The sequence below is a fragment of the Spea bombifrons genome, chromosome 1, assembly GCF_027358695.1.
Source record: "Spea bombifrons isolate aSpeBom1 chromosome 1, aSpeBom1.2.pri, whole genome shotgun sequence".
NCBI lineage: Eukaryota > Metazoa > Chordata > Amphibia > Anura > Pelobatidae > Spea > Spea bombifrons.
The window spans coordinates 92180659-92206224 of record NC_071087.1 but is presented as its reverse complement, the minus strand read 5'-3'; the positions used below and the strand labels follow the sequence as shown (position 1 = coordinate 92206224).

At 38.4% G+C, this 25566-nt stretch overlaps 1 protein-coding gene across 1 annotated transcript in view; it reads right to left on the bottom strand.

The window, feature by feature from the left end:
• Positions 1–23165, bottom strand: part of CNTLN (centlein) — a 133158-nt gene extending 109993 nt beyond the window's left edge. The window contains exons 1-4 of the mRNA XM_053465893.1: positions 23055–23165; positions 22287–22419; positions 13697–13785; positions 1720–1804 (exon numbers count right to left, since the gene is read on the bottom strand). Of these exons, the coding sequence (XP_053321868.1) occupies positions 1720–1804; positions 13697–13785; positions 22287–22373 (261 nt within the window). The 5' untranslated portion in view covers positions 22374–22419; positions 23055–23165. The remainder of the gene's footprint in view (positions 1–1719; positions 1805–13696; positions 13786–22286; positions 22420–23054) is intronic.
• Between the last annotated feature and the right edge of the window lie 2401 nt (positions 23166–25566).

Below are 25566 nucleotides of genomic sequence, written 5' to 3'. Positions count from 1 at the left end.
ACTACCCTCAGATTTACTTTGCCCATCTTAAGGATTTCATATCGTTTCAGTAAAAATACATACAGGAGATATTTCAAGTAATTAATGCCGATTACATTCAAATGTAAGTCTAAATTAAGGAACTAACTTCCAGATATTTTTTAAAAGGCAGGGGTGGCTATGGAGCTTATTTTAACATGACAGAACCCCTTTAAGGGCGGAAAAGACAACTCTGTATTGTCAATGAAAGAGAAGCAAAGATTTAAAAAAAAAAACAAAACAAAAAAAATGATTGTAGGAATACTTGGAAAGTGCAGGAGTACATTAATTTTAAAGTAATAGACCCACTTTATCCAATGTTTCCAAAAGGTTACTTGTTGAGGGTTAATACAGATTATAGGTTCAGTTCAAGACCAGCCATTAAAATATGATGTGGCAGAGCAAACTATATTTAATCTTATTCTATCTATACATATCAGTGTTCATCCACCGTTAGGTTAAAATACGTAAAAACGCTTATAACAAGTATAAGTGTAATGTGTGACTGCCAGTATGAGATTTTGGAGGCCAGTATGAGATTTTGGAGGCCAGTATGAGATTTTGGAGGCCCACAGCATGATAATTCCACAGAAAGGTGGTACATTGTTAAAGTGTTAAACATAGATTCCCATCCTAAGGTTTTTCAGGCACAAGTCCTGATTAAAGTCAGAAGATGTGTGACTAGTTTAAGGAGCATACATTATCCCTGCAAAGTCCTGATGAACAACAAGGCATCTAGTCAGAAGAGCTCCGGGAAGGTCAAAGATACTTGGTGAATGCTGGAGACCTACCTGCATTTTTTATTAACTGTATCAGATTGAATTTTTTAAAAAATGTTCCTGTTTTGGAAAAACAGTTTTTGCATACGACATTGGGTAGCTGCATATTAGGCATTTATATCATTGGCTCTATTATCTTAGCCCAATCTACCAGGCAAACACAGACTCCATATCATACTGCCTGTGCTAAACAATAGAATGGCTCAATCGTAATCATTTATCCGGACACTCAGCCAAATGAAAGTCTTTGTAGAAAAGGACTTCATTAGCATTGTCCTAAAGAATCTTCTCAGTATGGTCAGGGGGCGTCACGCAAAATATCACAACAACAATGACAGCCTCCAGTTCTGTAGATAAAGGACGCTTTATCCACATTTTTTTTTCCGTTGTTATGCGGACATTACTATATCTAATACTATATCTAATACTGAAATATTTTTCTAAAAGACTCTCTCTTTAAATGAAAGTACTCAGCTGTCAATAGGGGCCATGTACACTTGAGATAAACCCAAATGTATTGTTAGGAACCTAAGGAGACTCTTCTTGCAGTTTGCATGTGTAGTGAGTGAACATAGGTTGTAATAATCAGCAAGGATTTCCAAAACCTTGAAATCCTACTCCTAAACTAGCCGTTCAAGGTTTTAGATGCCTCAGTTCTAATGGTTATAAGTATACCAACATTTATCTTTATCTTACTTACAGAGGATGAGATCAAGATCACAGATAGTTAAAAAACTCCCTTACATACAAGTTTGTATATTGGTTTGTGATAAAAAATTAGGATTAGAATACATTTTTGTCTAATGGCTAAATCCCAAAACCAGTAAATGGAAGATAAAATAAAAAATTATGAAATAGAGTACAACTGTATTCTGGCCACATGAACCTTTTATAAACGCTGCTGAACGGAGGACATACAAACCTGTTCTAGTTCGTGTATTTTGCGGTCTTTCACTTGAAGGATCTCAAGCACTTTTCTGTCTTTAGCCTCGGCTTTATTTTTCTCCCTGCGTGAAATAAAAATATATATATGCACATTATTACATCTAATCCGTCCTTAATCATTTGAATTAGCTTAGACCTGATGATAAATGTCATTTTAAAAAGCAGAGAATGAAATTATCTGTGACCAGCAACCCTGAAAGAATTAATCAGCTAACATATGGCTAGAGACAGCAAATTATTGCGACAGCCAGTTATGACAACTTTATTTTAAGGACCAGATTGTGAGCCATATGAATACAGCACCATACCAGTGATCCTGGATCACAGCTCCTTGGACATGACATTTGAGTCACTTTACTTATTTAGAACCAGTGTTTTTCAACTTCTGTTAAATGAAAACATTGGAATACTGTTTACAGAAGGTACTTCAAATTAAGGTTTTATTTTGTGGCCAAAGCGTGTCAACTGTGTCTAGCAACTAAGTTTACCACAATAGTAGAAAAAGCTAGTACCATAAAAAAAAAAAAAAAAAAAAATACTAATCCAAGCTACATGTCGGAGGTCAGCAGAAAAAAAATAATATTTATTTATCCTTATTAAACAGGATATTCTGTGACTGTCAACCATAAGAGAACAACGCTTTATTTCTGGCCATCTAGTATATTACACTTGTGCATATTATAAAATAAAGAAATCTCATTCCTCCACCCCAAAAAATGTATTCAGTGAAATTCCATAGAAAACCTTACATAAAAACAAAGCTTAATAAAATATTTACATAGATAAATTGTGTATGTAGTATTCTTGAATTGCCTAACAAATATTATGAACAAACTAAAAAGCAAATGGTCAGCAGTAAGAAAAATAAATCCGAAGATATGCAGCAACATTTACATGAAACACATTTACAAAAATAGACTGGTTAGACAAGCTATAGATGTAAATCCAAGTGAACTCACAGCCTTGCTAACAATACAGTATGTCGGTGGGCATTTTCTAGGGCTACAACAACTAAAGGATAATGCAAATCATTATCGATTAGTTGAATCGATTTTTATTGTTTATAAAACGAGGGTTTAAAGAAACAGTGTCCAGGCTGTCAAACGACAGCCTGATCTCCCCTGCAGCGGTAGGGATGTGTCCCTGCCGCTGCAAGATGGACTGGACGTACCGCTATATCCATAGGGGATTCTTGGGATGCGTTTTTTGGATGTACCGGTATGTCCATAGGGGACTGAAGGGGTTAAACACACCCATTAAACATTCACAATTGAACCCTTGGATTTAACAACTGGTCGAACCTCCTTTGGCACTAAAAACCTCAGACAAGTGCTTCTGGTAGCTGAGGATCAGACCTGCATAATGTTCAGGAGGAATTGTAGACCATTCTTCCTTACAGAACTGATTAAGCTCAGCCATATTCCTAGGATGTCTGATGTGAACGGCCCTCTTGAGGTCATTCCACAGCATCTCTAATGGGTTAAAGTCTGGGCCACTCTGTAGTAAACCATTCTGTAGTAGATTTACTTTGCTGTTCAGGGTCATTGCACTGCTGCATCATCTAACTTCTAATGAGCTTCAGCTGGCAGGCAGGCAGCCACCCTTTACATTATCCTGTATGATACCTTGATAAACTTGGGAATTCATTGCCCCCTCAATGGTGGCAAGTTGTCCAGGACCTGGGCAGTAAAGCAGCCCTAAATCATTATGCTCCCTCCACAATATTTCACCACAGGGGTGATGTTTCTTGTGGGTATACATTGTTCTTTTTACGTATAGTTTACATATGTAGTGCTGTGTGTTCTTCCCGAAAAATTCAACTTTAGTTTAATTCATCCACAAAACATTTCCCAGTAGCATTATTGAGTACCAGAATGCATTCTGCTTTGTGGTGTTGGAGTCATCTTGGCTTGGCACCCATTTCTAAGTGTAGGTCTAAGATTTATTTTTTGTAAGGCATGGTTCAAATCAGCAGTTGCTCCTTAAGAAAAGCAAACTCAAAATGTTTGACTGTTTTTTGGGTTTTTTTTTTTTTTTAAATGTAAAATTCATTGATTGGACTCCAGGTTTGCCAACTCCTGACTCCAATTAACTTTTGTTGAAGTAATTAGCCTAGGTTCACATACTTTTCCCAACCCACACTGTAAATGTTTGAAAGATGTATGCAATATGGACAAGAACTATACAATAATTTGTGTGTTATAAGCTAAAAAAGGTTGTGTTCATTTTTGTAACTTAAATAAGGATCACATGGTATTTTGAGATAAAAAATATACATAAATGCTGGCAATTCCAAAAATACATCAGGTTATTAGGTTATATAGGCTGCTTTAGACTTCAGCTCTTGGAAGCAAACGCCTTACTAGAAAAGACCAAGAGATCAGGGAAAAAAACACTACGAAATTAGGCTCTGTCAAGAGGTTTATGAAGATCAATGACTAAAACAAACTCCTGTTTAGCTAATTAGAACCACTGATGTACCATAATGACTCAAGCTACGGATATTTGCAGACTTCTTTAGGATGAAAAATGGAGTAAGGAGATGCTGTCAATTTGTAAAACTTTTAAGCACCAATCACTATCCCCCGAGGCCAACGCATTTTAAACATTTAACTGAGCTGCACTGAGCCACAAGAATTATCCATATCTAGACTCCTAAATTCTGACAATTTATTCCAGATCATTAACAGTCTATTTTTCTAAGTCTTCTTGCACACGCTACAAGTTCATGGACAGGATCGTGTTGTGTTTATCTGGGTCCTGGCCCATTTTTAATGAGATGCCAGAAGATGAAATATTGCAGACATGGAATAATCATTATTTGAGAATGACGTGTGGAAATAGGTTTACACTTAAGGAAAAAAATATATAATACAAAGGTAAATCTTGCTATAGAAACATCATTTCATTTATCCTGTAGGGAAACATCCAATACCTACACTGGAAAATAAACATTTAATAGGTAGTTCTTTTGCGATGTTGATATTCACAACCATTGCCAATTACTTTAAATGCATTAATGTTTTTGGATTCCTTTTTAGCCCTGGCTATGCTTGTACATCAGGGTATCTGTAGTATTTGATATGAGCTTCCTTGAAATCATTCAGTGTAGGGGAATATTTCTTACTGTTAGAAAAGATTAGTTAGAATAGTTATTTCACATTTTTCACAGTATAGTGCCTCTGTGCTAAACAATCTGATGAGCCACTTTGACTTGTCCCTTATAACTTAGGAGAATGTTAGTTTGTTTAGTGTGCCAGATTGACCCTGAACGAGTTCAATTCAGGTCTCTGTCAATAGGAGAAAATGCATTTTAAACAAGCAAGCATGATACCAATACCTGTGCAGGAAAATAGATAGAGTCATGGTAGCCCAATAGAAAATGGACTCTTCAGTCAAAATTGACATCTTTTATTTAGCCATCTGAGGAAGAGACCTCTGAGGTCCCAAAAGACCATGGTCTTAAACTAAAGTGTAAGAGGGTCAGATGTAATGTAAAAAAGTGGTTAATAGTGATGGAATTTGAACAATCATGGCATAGACAGAAGGCTTTCCTTAGCATAAACCAAAGGAAGGGTTGAGGTGACAGACAAGATGGAACAAAATAGTTTGTTTTTGCTGTTCCATTCCTCATTTCTTTATCAGAAAGGCTTGTTGGGTTGTGATGACATGCATGGATGGATGCCATATGCAAAGGAGAAAAATCTTCAATCTCATCATCCTGAATCCATGCACAACAGTCCAGGGTGGTTAAATATTTCCATCTGAAAACTAGAAACCACAAGGCCTGGTGATATATTTTAAAGAATCTCTGTTTTAGACCATGAATGTTCTTTATGTATACAATTTACTCTTAGTTTGACCTAAGGGACCAAAACTATTGCACCCCAATGATAAAGACCAAATACTACCAATCAACCAATGCTAATTGGTTCTTTTATACCATCACTACGTATCTTCCGTATCAAAACTTCCTTGTGCCCTCAAAGCCTCTAAAAGTACTTCCTCTTGTCTTGAGTAATCCTTTCAATTGCCAATGCATATTATTCCACCATTACAAAACAAATCCTACTATATTGACCTGCAATACCCACCTTCATGTTCCCCACAATCAACTGAAGCCCAAGCAAACCTGCATACTTTGCTACAAGCCCTCACAACCTGCAATACCCACCTTCATGTTCCTCACAATCAACTGAAGCCCAAGCAAACCTGCATACTTTGCTACAAGATTTCACTCGAGCTGCCCCATATCTCTGGAATCTACTCCCAAGGAACCTTCAGCATTCACCCTCCCTCCCAACATTCAAGAAACATCTAAAAACCCACTTCTTCAGAGAAGCTGCACCATCTTAGCTGCTAGAACTTCCTTGTCATCGATACAACCGCCACACTACCTCTCACCCTTTCTCTATGCCTTATGTTTGTCACCCCATTTCCCTCTAGATTGTAAGCTTGTGAGCAGGGCTCTCTCCACCAAATGTATCGGTTTGTCTTAGTCTGTCAATTCTTGTCATATCCCTTGAATTTATGTATTGTATTAAGCGCTGCGTAAACTGTTGGCGCTATATAAATAAAGGATAATAATAATATAAATAAAGGATAATAATAATAATAATAATAATATATTCATAAAACTAATATATAACATTGGAAGTTACCACTGATAAAAATCTGATACATGATAACTACGCAAGCTAAAACAAAGCATTTTTATTTTTTACTCCTCTGCCAAGTCTATTGATTTGAATTCTCCACTCCTGTCCAATTTGCCAAGTCCCTATTCTCTCCTGGGAACAGGCCGTATTGAAAATACAGTAGCATAGTGGAAACCAATTAAGCTTTTTTGGCCTGAAGACAATAATCCCTGTCATCTGATGTTATCGATTTAAAGTGATTAACATATTGCTTGTGGCATAGAATTTTTTCCAAATGATAACCTGTAATTGTGGTACACATGGACCGGCAACTATAGCAATCAATTCCACTCTCACATCAATGTTAGTTTATTTGTATCTACTTTTTGATATCCATGTTAAGTTTAACATATTCTGTGCTCCTCCTGCCATGCAATATACATTATATAGCACTGATATTACCAAGAATTATATGTAACACTAATAATCTGGACATTAAGTCTAGATCTAGACCTTTCATATAGTATATATATATATATATATATATATATATATATATATATATATATATATATATATATATATATATATATATATATACACACACACTATAGAGTATAACACATTTTCAAGGCTGAGATTGGCCTCATTATTAATCTGACATAGCATAATACTCTTTTTTAATAATTATTAATCATGAATGTTATTAATGAAAGCTCAGATAATTCTTATGAACTCAATATTTAGCATTACCTGTCCACTGAGCACTACACTAAAAAACTTATTTTAAGATAGTGTCAACTTCAAGCTACTACTGAGAGAAAAATATTCAAGAGAACAATTTATGGGGGGGGCATGGTAATGTGCATCTGGAATATCAGAAAATGAAGACACTGGAAATAAACCCACAGGCCACCAAAGAATAACCTGACATAGTTAACACTTTTCCCACAGGGCCCCACAGCAACATGAATTATCTTGATGGGAAGACAGTTGTAAAAAATCTGAAGCGTTTCTAGATTGACTAGATTGATTCTAATGAGATTCTTCCAGAAGAAGCTCATAGTGTTTGGTACTTCATAATATACAAGGAGTTGATAATCATCTACTTTATGAAGCAAACTAGAAGCAATGTGTCTGATCAATAGATACTTAAATGCTTTATGTACATTGTGAATTAAGTCTATATGATGATATTAAGTAAGCTATGTCTTTGATGATCAACCTCATCTTCCAATAGAACGATGCTACAGTTGATGAACCTTTAAACCATGGAGGGAGAGCACTGGTCGCCATTAAGAATGCCTAGGGCTTCACACTCTCAACATGAAGAATAATTGGCTGGTAACAATTTCATGTGATGGGAAGTAGGGCTGCAACAACTAATCGATAAAATCGATAATGAAATTCGTTGCCAACGAATTTCATTATCGATTAGTTGAATCGATTATTATCGATTATAAAATGAGGGTTTTTTCAGAGCAAACGCTCTGAAAAATACCCCTCATTATATAATAGTTTAGTCTGACTCACAGCAGCAGCTCCTACTTACCAGTCCCTCCCTGTAATCACTGTGACAACTGGCCCCGCCCCTTCCTTCTCCCAGAAGGCCAGAACCACATAGCTGTGACACTCATCTAACTGTAAGTATAACATTAATATTTGGGCTACTGAAAGTTAGGGGAGGTGGGGGTTAATTTAGGGGCAGTTATGGTTAATGGGGTGTTTAGGGTTAATTTAGGGGAAGCTATGGTTAATGGGGTGTTTAGGGGCAGCTATGGTTAATGGGGTGTTTAGGGGCAGCTATGGTTAATGGGGTGTTTAGGGGCAGCTATGGTTAATGGGGTGTTTAGGGGCAGCTATGGTTAATGGGGTGTTTAGGGTTAATTTAGGAGCAGCTGCGGTTAATGGGGTGTTTGGTGTTAATTTGAGGCAGTTGTGGTTAACGGTGTGTTTAGGGTTAATTTAGGAGCTGTTGTGGTTGACAGGGTCTTTAGGGTTAATTTAGGGGTAGTTATGGTTAATGGGGTGTTTAGGGTTAATTTAATAATGAGGACTGAGGGTTAATTTAATAATGAGGACTGAGGGTTAATTTGATTAATTTAATAAAGTTAACTTAAGGTGCAGTTAGAGATAAAGGGGGGCAAACTAAGGGGAATCTAAATCCTGGGGGCAGTGAAGATTAACCCAGTACTTATTTATAAAAGTATGGTGTCAGTGTGATGTGAACGGGTCTGTGACTCTATGAGGGGACTATGAGATATCGGGGGTATAAGGCATATCTGGGGAGGACGGAGTGACAAATCTGGGGGTATAAGGCATTTGTGGGGAGGGCAGTGTGGCATGTCTGGGGAGGATGGAGTGGTGTATCAGGGTGTATAAGGCATATCTGGGGCCACAGTGGCATATCTGGGGTAGAGTGGAGTGGCATATGTGGGGAGGGCAGCGTGGCTTGTCTGGGGAGGATGGAGTGGTGTATCAGGGGGTATAAGGCGTATCAGGCACAGTGGCATATGTGGGGGTGGAGTGGCATACGTGGGAGGCAGCGTGGAGTGGCATACGTGGCAGGCAGCGTGTAGTGGCATGTGGGAGGCAGCGTAGAGTGGCATATGTGGGAGGCAGCGTGGAGTGGTATACGTGGGAGGCAGCGTGGAGTGGTATACGTGGGAGGCAGCGTGGAGTGGCATGTCTGGGAGGCAGCGTGGCATATGTGGGAGGCAGCGTGGCATATGTGGGAGGCAGCGTGGCATGTCTGGGCTCAAATGTGCATAAATTGGGGGGGCTGGTTGGGAAATAAAGACAAGAAATGCATTTTATCAAAGTTTTTTTTATTCTGCTGTTTGTATTTAACATCATTTGTTTATTAAATTATTTTAAATAAATGAAAAATTTACATTCATTTTTTTTATCCGATTAATCGATTAATCGACAAAATAATCGGCCAACTAATCGATTATGAAAATAATCGTTAGTTGCAGCCCTAATGGGAAGAGTATCCATGATCTGGAGGAAGATAAAGCAAGGTGTATGCTCTGTCGAATAAGAGAGTACTATAAGTACACATTGAAGCAAAGACTTTTTTCACTTCTAAACTGTGGTTTTAGTTCCAGCCATTCATTTATACTGCCCAGAATATGTTAACGTACTTAGAACTGCTTCATTTCTTAAATATTTACATTACAAGTGAATTTATATACACCTAACGACACGTGTCCCCTATTCTATTGGTATTACTATAATAAACCAGGTTTTGTGATCGCTTAACGTGTAATTAACTAATTAACTTGAAATCACTAAGCTGCATAATAAACGAGAGATGAGGAAAACCTGGCTAGACTGTGACCCTTGAGATCAGAGCTGGGCAGTTTTACCCTAAATAATCCATCCAGTTCCTCAATTAGCTGCATTATATAGTTACTCTCCAATAGTTATTGGGTTGTCAATAGGCATCATTGGACATGATATTATTCCAGAATAATACGTTTAGAGTCTTGGTCTATAGACTTGGGCATCTCTCTTATAAGGAAACATTTTCCTGATGATATCATGATGACATCACTGTGGTTGCCATAATTACTTTTACATTTTTTATTTTCATATTTACTCTGTTTCTGATCTTGGCACTCTGGTCCCCTGTGTAGCTCAACATAGCCATATTAGCCAACCAGGGCAATGTACAGATTCCTGCATAAAGACAGAGATCATATTTTCACTTACAGCAGCTAAGCTGCTGATTGGTCCTCCACGTATAAGCACTATTCCCTCTGTTTTAATGAGTCTTATTTGCGCACTTAAACAAGTATGACTTCCACATCAACAGTAAAGGTAGAGCTGCCAATTATCTTTGCAGGAGAATGTCACCCCTACTATCTTCTTTTTGTGATCTCTTATATTGATTGTTATAGGGAGCCCTGATAGTGCCTTTTTAAACCCTGTCTAAAAAGCTACTTACAGGTTAACCGTACATACTGCAATCGAGTACACAATACATACTGCAATCGAGTGCAGAAAACCATATCACCACAAAACATGCAGAAACAAATATAAATGTCCCTAATAACCCCAGAGTCCATGGCTTAGTCCAGGGGAAGAATAAAACGTGTAAAATCCTTTGAGAGAGAAAAAAAAAACGATGCAAATTTTGACCTATAAAACAAATTCTAATCTAGTTTTGTTTTTTGCTACCCAAACTGAAATTAAAAAAAAACACTTAATTTTATTTCCATGCATCCACATCTGAATTGCAGCGTGTCAAAACTGTTTGCAAAGTAAAAACCCTAGGCTGTCATCTCTAGTGATAAGGATATTTTAGGTAAAGAAAGCACACACACTGCTTAGAAAAAGAAACAAAAAATAATAATAATGATACAACGGGAAAAAAAACTCAGCATTTACGAACAGACTGCTTTAACATCTGCGCTCCACCAGGGTTTCCCCTGAGGAATTTTAAATGATGCCTTCCTGTGCTGAATAAAGTGCTAACTTGCACCTTGAATTTCAAACTGTGTCCTGAGCAGCCATCCAGTTGGTACAACACCAGCTGAAATCCCAGTGGCCGCTGCTCATTCAGGCTTGACTGCAATTATCATGTCAATATTTTGTGCTCCGATATGCAGATATGCACACATGCGGCCCGCATAATACCAGTCTCCTCCGTGGAATGTCGACTTGCATTCGCTGCGAGGGAATTTTTAATGAAATGAGATATTAACATTTTGTTGTTAAGATAAAGACAATTATAGTCATATTATTTAACATGCAAATGCCATGATGTTATTTCTTTGTTTTAATGGGCTTGATACACTTCAAAACTCTCGCTAGCCGAATACATTTACTTAACACTTACAAAAGGAAACAACTTTGCATTGTACGCGGTTACATATAATTGCTTTCGTATTATTAGCTAGCACTCAACAATTGAAGAACTATTTATGGAGTGATAAAAAAAGGTGAAAGCAAACCAGATTTAAAGAGAAATCGAAAACTATGAATGTATCAATTAACTTTAGAAAACAAAGAAACAATTAGGCGAAAACTTTTCTTGATAGGTGATAAATGCTGCTTCTAACTATAATATGTGTGTGTGTGTGTGATGCCGTCCACAAAAGGTATAGAAGGTCATAATTCAATAGTCATGGTAGCTGGTCCATCCAGGAGTAATGCTATCAAGTTATTTAACCTGGCACAAAACTTTTTGTGTGACACAAAACCTCCAAGACACAGCTCTGTCCCATCTCATCTTCTTTGATTAGTAGGAGGTGGGGGGTCAGAGGTCAATCTTACAAAAATCTAAGGGCATTCTGTTGCAACTGTTAATGGTTAAACAACATTGTTGTATGACTACTTAATAATGTGCTTTGCAAAGTTACCCTAAAAGTTTAATCATATAGCCAATTTAATTATATAAAATAACACCAACCCGTATAAGCTGTTTTCTAGGGCAACAACAAGTCAGTGCCTGCTTTTGTGTCACATGACAATTAAAAATTATGAATGAGGCAAAATGTGACACGTTTTTACAAGAATTACTTCTAGGAAGGGAAGGGTTTAGGCATTCAGAAGTACTAGGGAGGGTATGATTGTAGTATGCAACAATTATAAACATATACAATTGAGCCAATTAAGGGGAACAACATCTTTAAGGACTTACTTTGGCAAAAGTAAATACTGGATACCGTTAATAGAAACATCAGAAAGTTTACAAGAGTTAGATTCTCTTTTGTTTTTCCCTTAGTAGGCTACTGTAGCTACTCGGTCTCCTCTAGCAGACTAAGTATCTACAGCAGGGTTCAACAAAACCGTCGCATACCCAGGAGCCAGAAGCTGCTACGCTACTACATCAAGTGACGTCTGTTGAGCTACTGCCTCCCGGCATCACACAGTAAAGAAAAGATGTCTCTCTGTATAGTTGGTTGTTGGACACACATATTGATTATATACATAGAGCCATTTTGTGTGTCCTCTTGGTGAAACCCTAGGTACCAGTATGTGATTCCATGTTCTCATCGTGAACTGATGCCTGGATATCATCAAGCCTGATCCACAACTTAAAATACAGGTGAAACATTACAAAAAAAATGCAAGGCGACCACCTAATACAACCTCACAATTTGGCCTTCGCTATCTGCTCACAGGCAGTTCTAGAATATATGCACTACTTTAAATGGTTGTAAACATCTCGCCGTCACATCTTTAATAGCGCAGGATATGAAATGAACGGGGCTGAGCTGATATTTCTTCATCTGGAAATCTCCTGTGTCGGAGATCAGTCCGGATGGATTTAGACAAGCTCTTCCTATTACCTGTTTTATGAAAGAATTGCTCAGCAACAAAGGAAACAAGTGACCCTGTTTGCATAATACATAGATCAATAGTATTTCAAGTAGTTGGAAAGTACTTTATAGATTGTTACAATGGCTTGCTAGAAATACCCAGAGGTTTTCACTTCTCCCAGAGGCATTTACTCATTTGCACAGTAAAGACATTTCTTTTTTTTTCCTGCTGTTTATTTCTGAATATTCAATGTAACGGTACAGAGGAAGACAATGTATGGGTATTCACCTTGTTCTGTGGACTAGAATATGTAAAACAGGTAACTTGTGGGGAAAACAAAACTGTACTTGGCAAGTAAATCTTCATTGCCGTTTCATTTCCAAGTACAATAGGCTAATATTATTGGATGTGTTTTGTCCATGTAAAGGGCCATTGTGTTACCAAAAAAAAAGTTTTAGCAGCAAAGAGTTTAATGTATGCTTACAAACAATGATGTGGGTTTCTAGATCACCCCATTGATTGCTATGATAAAGGGTTGACACATTTGGTTTAGAACTAGAAGCCAGCCAAAAAATGTAGATTATTTTTGGTTACTAGCATGCACACACAGGCTCAAGATAGCTCTTCTGCTGCCTGCTCTCTCGCAGTTCTCACACGCTGCTTGCATCTGAGCGTAGGGAAACAATGCCATCTCCCAGCGGTATGCAGGGTATCTCAGGGAAGCGTTGGCTGTAGCGGGCAGTGGACCATCCGGCAATTCTAGGCCTCAGTTACGCAAAGTACAGTGCTCCCCTGCAAAACCCTAGGCGCCAGGAAGAGAGTTCTTGTCGCCACAAAGACACAGTGCCTGGTGTTTTTTAAGTCCTGGCTATAATGCTTTTCACCAGGATTAGCCAAGTAAAGCATTTGCTTAACATCTATGTGGCACACTTAATGAAAAGTCGTGAAAAACTAATTCAGAATAGCCAAAATGAATGTACCAATCAGCAAAATATTTAATATAACCACTGACAACAAGATGTCCTGTTAAAGGCTTTGTCTTACCTATCCACAACTAAGGAAATTGCTTGCGTCAGGTCTGGATTTGCCACTTGAAGACGCTTCCACAATGACCACACAAACTCCTTGTCTGCCTAAAAATAAAAAAATTATAACTCATGAAAATCAATTAGCTTAAAAAAATGAAAACAATTTACCATTTAGTTCCAAAGCTTAAATTATCATGCGTATACATAGAAAATAAACCGACATGTAATGCCAAGAATTATGTTTTATTTCAATGCATTGGTATCTGAAAATTAAAGAAAAAAGTGTGTGCAAATAGAGATATTTTAAACAACATTTCTACTAATAGCTTTATCATAATTGTGAATATTTTTGATCAAATGTTGTCCCTACATATTGTCAATCTTCACATTAGAAGAGAAAGAAAGCAACATTCAACTTAACCAAACACATTACACTCTATAATATGCTAAGTAACTACACTTTAGCACGTCTGACATTTCATTCCTCTTATGGACAGAGCCGTTTTTTATTTTTGTACCCTTCGTGACGATGGCTGTTTTAACATTTTTGCGGTGCTTGTGTTTAGCTGTAATTTTCCTCTCCCATTTTGCGTACCCACACAATTTATACATAGTTTTTTTTTTTTAGTACAAGAAACTACTATTTTGATCATTTAATTTACTGTTAACAAAATTATAAAATATGGTGAAAATTGAAAGAAAAAAAAACATTTTATTTGAAAATTCTTCTACTCTAATAAAAAAAAACATGCTAAATAGATTCTGATGTCTTGAGTTTATAAAGATCAAATGTTTTTATAGGGGGTTTTTTGCAAGAAAGTAAAAGTAGCATATTGCTATTTCAAAATATTTTCTAAACTGTTTATTCTGCCCAGAGTCCTATTTGGGACATTTTTAAAGCTGACCAGTTCAATTTACTCTAATTAAACAATATATTTTCATTAAAAAAATATACATATATTTTCAAATGCTGGTATTTTAACTCTTTCCATGCACACATTTTATCACCAGTCTTTGTCAAAGTTTGCAGTAATATTCCCTTCAGGTATTAATGTATAGCTCCAATATGTGCTCAGCAACATCTCTTAAGTACAGTAATACCACCCAAGGAAAAATATCGAAGCATTTCAGCAGCACCGTTTGAGCTTATGAGACCTCTCAGCGCCTGCTCTTTTGTTATATGACAATTAAGTGTTCTCAGGAAAAATTATGAATGAGCCAAAATCATGATGAAAGTTTTAAATATAGGGAAGATTCGGGCATTCAAAGGTAGCAGGAACGACGTTTTTACTGCTGAATTTATTTACAGAAATGTTGAGTTCTGCAGGCGGAACAGCAACCTTCAAGATTACATAATCCTAGGGCCAGGGTCAAGGGCACGGTTCCTGTGTGTGTGGCGTGAACATTAATGACCTAGGAAGTGTAAAGCACCATGTGTGTTTGAGACAACATGCAGAAGGGTAGGGGAATATAATTAACAAGCCAAAGCTCCAACGTTCCTCTGAGGCATGGGTGTGTTTCTAATTTTTTTGCATTAATAAAACATCATGTGCATTCAACGGTAAACACAATGAAGTCCCTAAAACTGTATTCAGTTATGAAAATACTAACATCAGCAGGGTGCCCAGATCAACACCTCTATGTAGATTTGGACATTTCCCTATTTTTCATGGTTTTATACTTTTATACTTTATTTATTTCATCTGAACTTTTAGAGGATTTAGTTCAGTTGTTAGGAAGCAGTTTCCCTTGAATTGTTACAAAATAAATACCAGATGCATAAATGTGAATGAGAGCCTCTGTGTATACTTTTTCCCAAACTGAAAAAAAGAGATATAAATGACCCATCTCTTGGACAACCACCCTATAGACCACTTTTGGCACAGGGAAAAGCTTGAGGTGGTCTTCAGACAGCCAAGCAGTTTTGAGGTTTTAGGATTTCATTACACGCATGACAGGTATTGGTAATTCCTGGTTTTACAGCGGTTACATATACCAGGCTTTCTCTAGCTTTTGAGTTCATTGTGCACACAGAATGCCCCTCATGTTACACATCCAGGCAATGAGGAGTGATATCACTACGGCAGCAGCATACGTCTTACCACTCCGTAAGGCTGGGCAAAATGTCCCACTGCTCATCAAAATGTATATATGGGCAGGCCAACATGCTTATGTCATCAAGGTTAGGTGTCAAGAAGGCTATTAATGCATGTAGAAATAAGGAAAGCAGTGTCAAATTAATTATATTATTTAAAAAGGTGTTAGACTATTTTTATAAGTTTCCTTAAAAGCAGGATGTGGATACATTTTCGTGTTGGGGTAGGCATCAGGAATCTGCCGCAATCACTAATGACACGTGGCCACCAGACCTTGTAAGTGGTTCTAACCTGCAAGACCTTGCTAGGCGTCACCTCACTAGTTTATTATCATGCATGGACATCTCAGAGCTTATTGTAGGAGAAGCTCACTTGGTTTTGCTCTCCATACAGCAAGGAGTTGGGAATTCCAACTTTAGAGAATTCGCCCCATAGAATCCTGCCCTGAATTGCATGCTTGACAAAAACATATATCATCCTAGGCACGGGTGCTAATGTGGACTCCAATTTACGCATTACATAATTCAGACATCACAATTTATTTTGTAAGATAATATTTATGATAGACAAAAGGTTTTCTCGTTGGTTTCATTTCCATCCACCAATTTCATAATGTTAGAAGAGTCTTCTTCTAAAAAGACAAGTTTTTAGAGTGGTTTTATATACATTGAACTACCTCTTTGTTTTAAATGTACCGTATATTCCGGCGTATAAGACGACTTTTTAACCCCAAAAAATCTTCTTAAAAGTGGGGGGTCGTCTTATACGCCGGGTACTTACCAAGCCGGAGGTTCCCACGAAGCCACCAATCTCTCTAATCACTACGCGCCGGCTATTGAGGCCGAGCGCAGGGATGCCGTCATGTCCCGGCGCCCGGCTTTAATTGCCGGCGCGTAGTGATGAGGGCGCAGGGAAGCCGAGGTCTGAAGTGCCAGACCTCGGGCTTCCCGAGGTCTGGCACTTCAGACCTCGGCTTCCCTGCTCTCTAATCACTAGGCGCCGGCTATTGATGCCGAGCGCAGGGATGCCGTCATGTCCCGGCGCCCGGCATCAATTGCCGGCGCGTAGTGATGAGGGAGCAGGGAAGCCCGAGGTCTGGCACTTCAGACCTCGGCTTCCCTGCTCTCTAATCACTAGGCGCCGGCTATTGATGCCGAGCGCAGGGATGATGTCATGTCCCGGCGCCTAGTGATTAGAGAGCAGGGAAGCCGAGGTCTGAAGTGCCAGACCTCGGGCTCCCACAACTCGATGGAAGAAAGAAGACAGAAGATAAGGTAAGAGATGGGGAGAAAGGGAGAAATATATATATATATATACATATATATATATATATATATATATATATATATATATATATATATACACATATATATATATATATATATATATATACACATATATATATATATATATATATATATATATACACATATATATATATATATATATATATATATACACATATATATATATATATATATATATATATATATATATATATATATACACACACACACACACACACACACACTGTGTGTGTGTATGTATATATATATATATATATACACACACACACACACACACTGTGTGTGTGTGTATGTATATATATATATATATATATATATATATATATACACACAGACACATATACATGTGTGTGTAAAGGCAGGGGTGTGTGGTGAGGGCAGTGTATAAATGTGTATGTATGGACAGGCATATGTGTAGATATATATATAGATATATATATTATATATATGTGTGTGTGTGTGTGTGTGTGTGTGTGTGTGTGTGTGTGTGTGTGTGTGTGTGTGTAAGGGCAGTGCATGTATGTATATGTCAGCAAATCAACCAGCAAATCACCGGTAAGGTACATCGATTGCCGTGATTGGCTGGTTGTTGTACGCTGGGTAGAGGGGTAGTCTTATACGGCGAGTATAGTCCAAACTCTATATTTGGACTGTAAAAGTTGGGGGTCGTCTTATACGCCCAGTCATCTTATACGCCGGAATATACGGTAACTTAAATGAAACATAACATGAAATACCTTTATTTTACCCACTTAACAAGTTAACACATTGTTCTGGCTGTGAACGGGCATCTTTAGTGTTTCTGATATGCAAGTCTTTATTTTGCTTAATTATTAAACAGCTTTTCAAACATCTTGGCACAATTAATAGAGACGCTAAAATTGCTCCCTGAATGGTTACGAGAGCCAAACAACATCTTTTGAAAGAAAACTGCACACATCCCGCCTGAAATTGGCACAGAAAGCACGGTTTCCAGCTGTCCAGGCCAGCAAGGAATCAGTCTGAGAGTACCTAAAGATCGTCAAGCACACTTGTTTCACGCCTGCTGATCAGGAAACAAGGCCTGCATGCTTGAAATCTGTCGGCATATTAGCGTAAAAAGTTAGACCGCTGACCAAATGACACAACATTCAATGACTGAATATGTGAAATACACACTGTTGCCAAAAGTTACTCCTTTATATTTTATTTAACGGGTGACATGATGTTTGGCTCTATGGACTTGCCACTCTGTTACCAATACCATCTTACCACCATTGCGAGGAATAAAGCCCTAAGTATTTGTACTATATTTAACACTTTCATAGCTAAATATGGAAGCGTTTTCATTAGAATTGCTGAATGCAAAATATATTCCAATTATTATAAAATTATTTTATAATATATCATAATTATGTAATATCAAAATCTAAATATGTTTATATATATATATATATATAGATATATAAACATAACAGTAATATAAAATGACAAAATAATTATATTATATTGCATTCCAATTATAAGAGGCAATTCCTTAATTATGTAAAAAATGTACCCATTTAAATTTTAACAGGAACTGTCATGTGTTTCTGAAAGTCACATTGTGTCCTGCCTACCCATTGTACAGCGCTATGGAAAATGATTTCACTATACAAAACAATAACTAATAATAATGTGAAAGGAGTTATCATTGAGAAAAAAAAGCAACATTTAAGGGTTTAACCACTTCTCTCCCCTGCGGACGTAAACCCACATATGGTTTAAAAAAAAAAAAAAAAGCTCTAGGATATTTGTTATCAAAACCCCTGTGACTGAAGGGGTTAAATGTTTTAAGTCTATCTTCTGAGTGTATGCTTTGTGATCAACAACAAACTACAAATCTGTTTTGCTTAACATACTAAAGCCTTTAATGGGGAAAACATGCCATTTTATTTACTTTGTGGTAAACAAGAGAATGACTCAATCCTAATGACCTAATCACCGACACCGACTAGTGATTGTCTATGGAGCAAAGCGTTGCAATGCCATAAAACTTATTGTAGTGTTTAAGCAGGGAATGTTGTTTAAAATATCACAGAAACCTATTGGAACAATATGTGTAACTACTGTATACAGCACTTTAATGCTAAAAGAAATAATTAGTTTTTTTTCAGTGGACTTCCCCTTTAAGCAGGCTATGAATTATTTTGCTCTACAAAATACCAACCAGCTTATACACTACACAGAGTTATAATAAATTCTGCCACATGTGACATAAGAAAAAACTACTTTCATATTCCTATGAAGAACCAACATGGTCTAAGGTATGTGAAATACTAATTTTTGGATGTCTGAAAATGCATGCTCCAACATTAGCAGCCCACCATTTGGCATTTTAGTTTACTACAGTATCCCTTATGTGAAAATCCCATTTCCGAAATATTTGTTTCAGATAAGGGAAGTTCGGATAAAGGATGCTTACAACTGAAGTGAGGCAGGAAAGAGGTGTCTGACTTCTCCTGTAGTCAGAAGAACCTTTTTCTGCCTCACCTCCTTTTCTGCTTCTCCTTGCTGTCCCCTCCAATGTTCAGACTGTTCAGGTAGTCCCAGAGCCCTGCCAGTCCACTGTTCACACACACACACACACGTGAGAAGACAGATATGTTGTCCCAAATTATCCCTTATCCAAAATACTTTTGGTCTCAAGCATTTCGGATAAGGGATATTCAACCTGTATATTCATAATGACTTTCCTTTTGCTGGACTCCCCTACACTGAGAATACAGCATTTTCCATGGCTTAAAGCTGTTCTATTAGACAAATAAAATAATGTGACTTGCTACCAGAAGTTCTTCCAGCGAGCACATCATCATATTAAATTATAATATATGAGAGAACATTTTCTTTCATCATTTCCATTTAAAGAATTTCCCTTTGGGTTGTCCCCATTAATAATGGATGCATCTAAAGATGGAGTTTCTCTGGAATGGAATCTGACAAAAGAGGGCCGCTTAGACACAAAGCCGTACCGCTGAGACTAGATTGTTATTCAGACTCTTCGAGTTTAAAGGAAGTTTGGAAGATTGAGATCACAGACACCTTCGTGTAAATTTTCATTAGAGTTTACTCGTCAGTTTTAGGGAGGAAATAAATTGTCCTTCATGGTCATTTTGCTCCACCAAAAAGTGTCATGCACTGTATTGCAGACATTATTAATATATATTGCCAAAATAAGGAGCCAGACAAAATGAAAGGAAGCGGATGCACAGGAATGACATAGATTTTTCCACTGAAACACTTTCATCTGCAGGGAAGTTAGGACAATAACTTTTGCAGTCTGGTATTGCTGCTGCTGCTCGATGGACTCTGTACCGGGCTTCTCATCTGCTTGCCATACTGTGAGTGAACATCAGCCCGTTTACACCTTTTCTATATATAGCCGTTTTGTTTGCCCTCGTTGCCTTTGCTAAACCTTGACTCTCCCCCCCCCCTATTGTCTTTATGCACAGCCCTATATTGACCTCCTCTCTTGGATCACATCAAGCTACACAAGTCTCTTGATAATCTGCTGTTGTGATGAAAACTATTGCCATTTCAAGTGTCCAAATTACAATCCTAGCACTAGGTTTCTTCCCCTTAACAAGGAGCTACAGCTTTAACCCCTTAATGTCCATTAACGGGTCAGGCACCTCACGCAAAAACGGACACGTGACGACCAAATGGCACGTCATGTAATCTACGATCACTTTCTTCACTTAAACGGTGTTGCTGTAAGGCCTCGATGCCCTATTCCACTTATTCACCACTTTAGTTCTCCTTTCCCTTTTTACTACCCTTTCTGCAGTATTTTCTGTTACTTTAGATGTTCAATCTTCATATGATTTTTAATGTTCTGCAGGTTTAACATGAGTGCACTGCTTGAATTTACCATTAGCATTTTGGTATTATAAAAGGGCCAGCCATATGAATACTTCAGTAGGTAAGAGGACTTTCAAGGCACGTCTTTGAAGCAACGTTGGCTGAGCTTCACCCTTCATACTACATGAAAGGTTCAACTCATCCACAAACCCCTAGTATAGCAAATTCACATCATTTAATCTGTGGCATAAGGCCTACTTACTTTTGTTTTGACTGCGTGCTATTAAATAAGGGTTTCTTAATAGTTAAATGCAGATTCAATTATATTTACTAGCTATGCAGAGCTAAAATACTACCTATTAAATAGTTGGTGCCGTACTGATTAGTAACAGAACTGAAATTATTACCGTATTTGCTCGATTATAAGATGACCCTGATTATAAGACGACCCCCCAAAGTTTGAATATTAATTTAAGAAAAAAAGAAAAAGCCTAAATATAAGACGACCAGTAAATGTTAATTCATGTAAACTATGTAAACTTTTTTTTTTTAATAAAAGCTATGATTGAGGAAAAATATTTTGTTTTTATTTCCTTTTATTTTCCAACCTGCCCCCCCCAGTTATGCACATCTGCCCCCAGGCTTGCCACTCTGCCCCAGAAATGCCTTATACCCCCTATATGCCACTGTGCCCTATGATATGCCTTTTAACCCTCTAAATGCCACTGTGCCCCATGATATGCCTTTAACCCTCTATATGCCACTGTGCCCCATGATATGTCTTTTGACCCCCTATGTGCCACTCTGCCTACAGAAATACCTTATGCCCCCCATTTAACACACCCCCCCCCAAAAAAAGAAAAAAAACGGTGCTTCTGACTCCCGGTGTGTTCTGACTACGCGATCCGCCGGAAGGAGGTGTGGTTAGCAGCGGGGGTTGTCTGCGTCCATCGCGCATACACTCCCGACTGTCAGAGAGAATTCCCTGCTCTGGTGCGCAGAACTCTGATCTCTGACAGCCGGGGAAGGTCTGCGTGATAGAAGCAGACAACCCCCGCTGCTAACTGCACCTCCTTCCGGCTGCAGCGGAAGTTGTCTATGCGAATCGCGTAGACATCTACACGCTACCCCAGCTACACACCGGGGAATCAGAAGCACCGGTAAGTTTCTGGGGGGGGGGCATAAGGGGATCTGGATCTTAGTCTTATAGTCAGACCTATTTGAAGTCTGATTATAAGATGACCCCGATTATAAGACGAGGGGTATTTTTCAGAGCATTTGCTCTGGAAAAAAACTTGTCTTATAATGGAGCAAATACGGTATTTATTTTTTTAAATAGCGCCATCATATGCCTCGGCACTATGCAACGGGTCTGTCGAAATACCTGGCATTGGGACAGCTCTTCACTTAGAGCGGCAACTTCATCCTCAAGCTGCAGAATGCGTTCTTGATCCTTCTGTTTCAACGCCATCCTTCCAGTACAGCTAAACTCACGCAAGTACACCGGAGATCAAAACCTACCGGGAGCAAATTCCAAAGACGTCAGAATCGTTAAATGTACACAGATACATTGCAGGAACCAGAGTCATACAGCTAGCTATACTATCTGTCCCTGCTATAAGCATTAAGGACTTAAACCCAGTTTGGGTCTGATGCAGTACAGTTGTAGCAGCATCAGCAGCTCAGGCTTTGGTCATGTTAACGCATAAACACGTCTCTCTATAGCGATACCAAGTGTATAACATAGACAGAACAGCAGTTTAGTTCCATTGCAGATCTTAGCATCTGATTTGGAATCCGTTTCAGATTGAGAGGATGTTACATAATCATTATATAAAAGTTACAAATAAATGCAAAATGGGTCAATCTAAAATGGTTTATATTCTTAGAACATGCACTATGATCATGCCTGTGTATCCATGTATTAACACATTTGTATCATAAGTGCACATATTAGACCAAAGTATAACCAAATGAAAAGCAATCTCGGTAGGCATGTGGCAGAATTCTCGCTTTCCATAAGCATACATCCGATCGCAAAGGCTGTATCTCAAACGCAGGTTCCCTGGGATGTAATACACTAAAAAACATTGTGCATCATAATATTACAGCTCGTGATCGTGGACAGATATTTGCACACGTACGTACAGACAGACAGACCTGCTCGTGGCTCACACAGTCCCCGCGGTGACACATCTAACGTACACTAATCCCAAATGTTACTGCGATCGCCTTATTTCCAAAACATCCAATTCAAACTACGCGGAAAGCCAGCGGCCGTAAAGCACGGCTACCCACAGTATAGGAGTGGGCAGCAGCGCGACTCTCGTCGCTGATAGAGGGCGTTTTACGGCAGCGAGAGGGGCAGGCGGTTATTTCTGTTGACTGTGGCGCTGAGTATAAGCGGGAATGATTCCGGGGAACGGCTTTTTCGTAAATACCGGGGACATGAGGTGGCGCTTTTATTGGTGGGGGGATTCGGAGGTGTTATATGCGAGGTGCAAGGGGTGAACGCTCTTTCCCGTGTGGTACTAGTACAGGAAGCAGCGCGGACATTCCCTCTGAAGCTTCTGCGTTCCAGCTACACTGTAGAGTTCGATATTTTGATTGGCTCTCTTTTAAGCGGGATCCATATCCTGATTCCCGATAGATCAATGTGTGGTTTCAATTCTTTATTAACAGTAAGTTCCTGAGGCATGTCGTATCCCCTAAAGGAGAAGCCCTCAGAATTAAATAAGCTGCTGTATACATTAATGCGTTTCAGCATTGACAAGAAAAATCTCTGCAGACCTAGAGATTGTCATTCATGTGAAATTTTGGTGTCTACCTCTTAAAACGACATGCACACTGGTGGTTCTTTATGGTAATACCAATAAAGAAGCCTGTTAGTTCACAAACTCTCATTAGTCAAAGTCGTAACTAGAAACCACAGGTCCCTGGTGCAAGATTGCACCTGGGGCCCCCCAACTTCACCAAGCAACAAGTCCCACAGGGCGACCTGTGCCCTAAACAGCTTGTGAGCGCCACCTTTGCCCCAAGCAGCTTATCAGTGCCATCCTATCCCCCAAACAGCCTGTCTGTGCCTTCTTTGCCCCCCCTTCCAGCATACACTCTTGCACACATATGTAAACGCACCCAAAACACACACGCTTACTCATACTAACACACACATACACGTTCATTCTAATACACACCCCATCTCACCCTGCTTACACATCTATATTCATACACAAACACGTACACATTCATGCTCATACACATCCATGCTTGCAAACATACATACATTACATATCCCCACCCCACTTACCGCTCCAGCAGCTTTCTGTCTGGCTACTCTCACATCCTGATGTAAAGTAACCCCGATACGTTCCTGTCTCCCCGTGCCAGTTTAAAAAAAGTTCCCAGTCAGAAGGGCCCTTTCTAAAATATTTTGGACAGGTACAAGGTGACTGAAACAAGTGGTTGCAGGGGTTATAAAAAAAGAAATCATGGGATCGTTTTCCTTAACAAAATGTAATCTAATCAACAGAAATCAAATATTGTTCTGAAAATTCTTACCAACACTGTTGCAGAAATTCCCACAAATGTGTTGTACTTTTAGCTTGGTTTCTTTTTACCCTTCTGTCCAGTTCATCCCAAACCAGATCAATGGGGTCTGGAGACTGTGCTGGCCATTCCATGATTTGAAGCCTACCATCGTGTTCTTTTCTAAGGTAGTTCTGGCACATGGAGGTATGTTTTGGGTCATTATCTTGCTATAGGATGAACCCCTGAGCAGCAAGGTATGTACTAGAAGTTATTGCATGGAACTGCAAAATAATATGGTAGTGGTATTCGTCCTTGGTGCCACTCACTCTGTTCAAATCACCAACACTGGATCCAGCAAAAGAGCCCATCACACTTTTTCTTCCATGTTTGCGGTTTGTGTCAAACACTCAGGAACCATCCTTTTGCCGTTTGAAAGCAATATACTACTTCCTGCAGTACAATACTGTCTACATATTGCGTTAGAAGGTGTAGTAACACATTCTGTTCCAACACTGCTTTTATACAGACATAGGGCTTGTAAGTAATCAAAAATAGTTGGGACACCTGTAGGAATCGTTAGCATAAACTTTCTAGGCTTCATGTATTTAAATTGCTGCAGAACAACTGTAAGTTGTTAACCCATTACTTCTTCCCGGAAAAGGCCATTTTGTATAACTCTGAAATGTACATTATATATATATATATATATACCGTATATATATACCGTATATATATTAATATATTATTCATTCATTACATGTGTAATTTGGTAAAAGTGATATACCTACTTGATGGAGCTTTTATAAGCCGCCATTAATAGAGAGATATAGGATGCTTAGCATTCTGTATGTGTGAACAACCAAGTCCTTTGTGACTTTGTCATGTATGGTCCCTTAAAAAGAGAATGTAGGTTGCTGTCTATGACACAGATGAAATGATTGGGTAGGTTACTATAAATTTCCTGGGATTACAAAATGTTACCAATACAAGCAATAAATCAAACTAAATAGACCTGAAATGACATCAGGGAATGGGTTATACCTTTTGCAAAACAATAAAATTGTACACATCAAAACAAAACTGCCAGACAAGCTCCAGGGATTTATAAAGTGGAGTTGCAGACTATTCCTGGATGG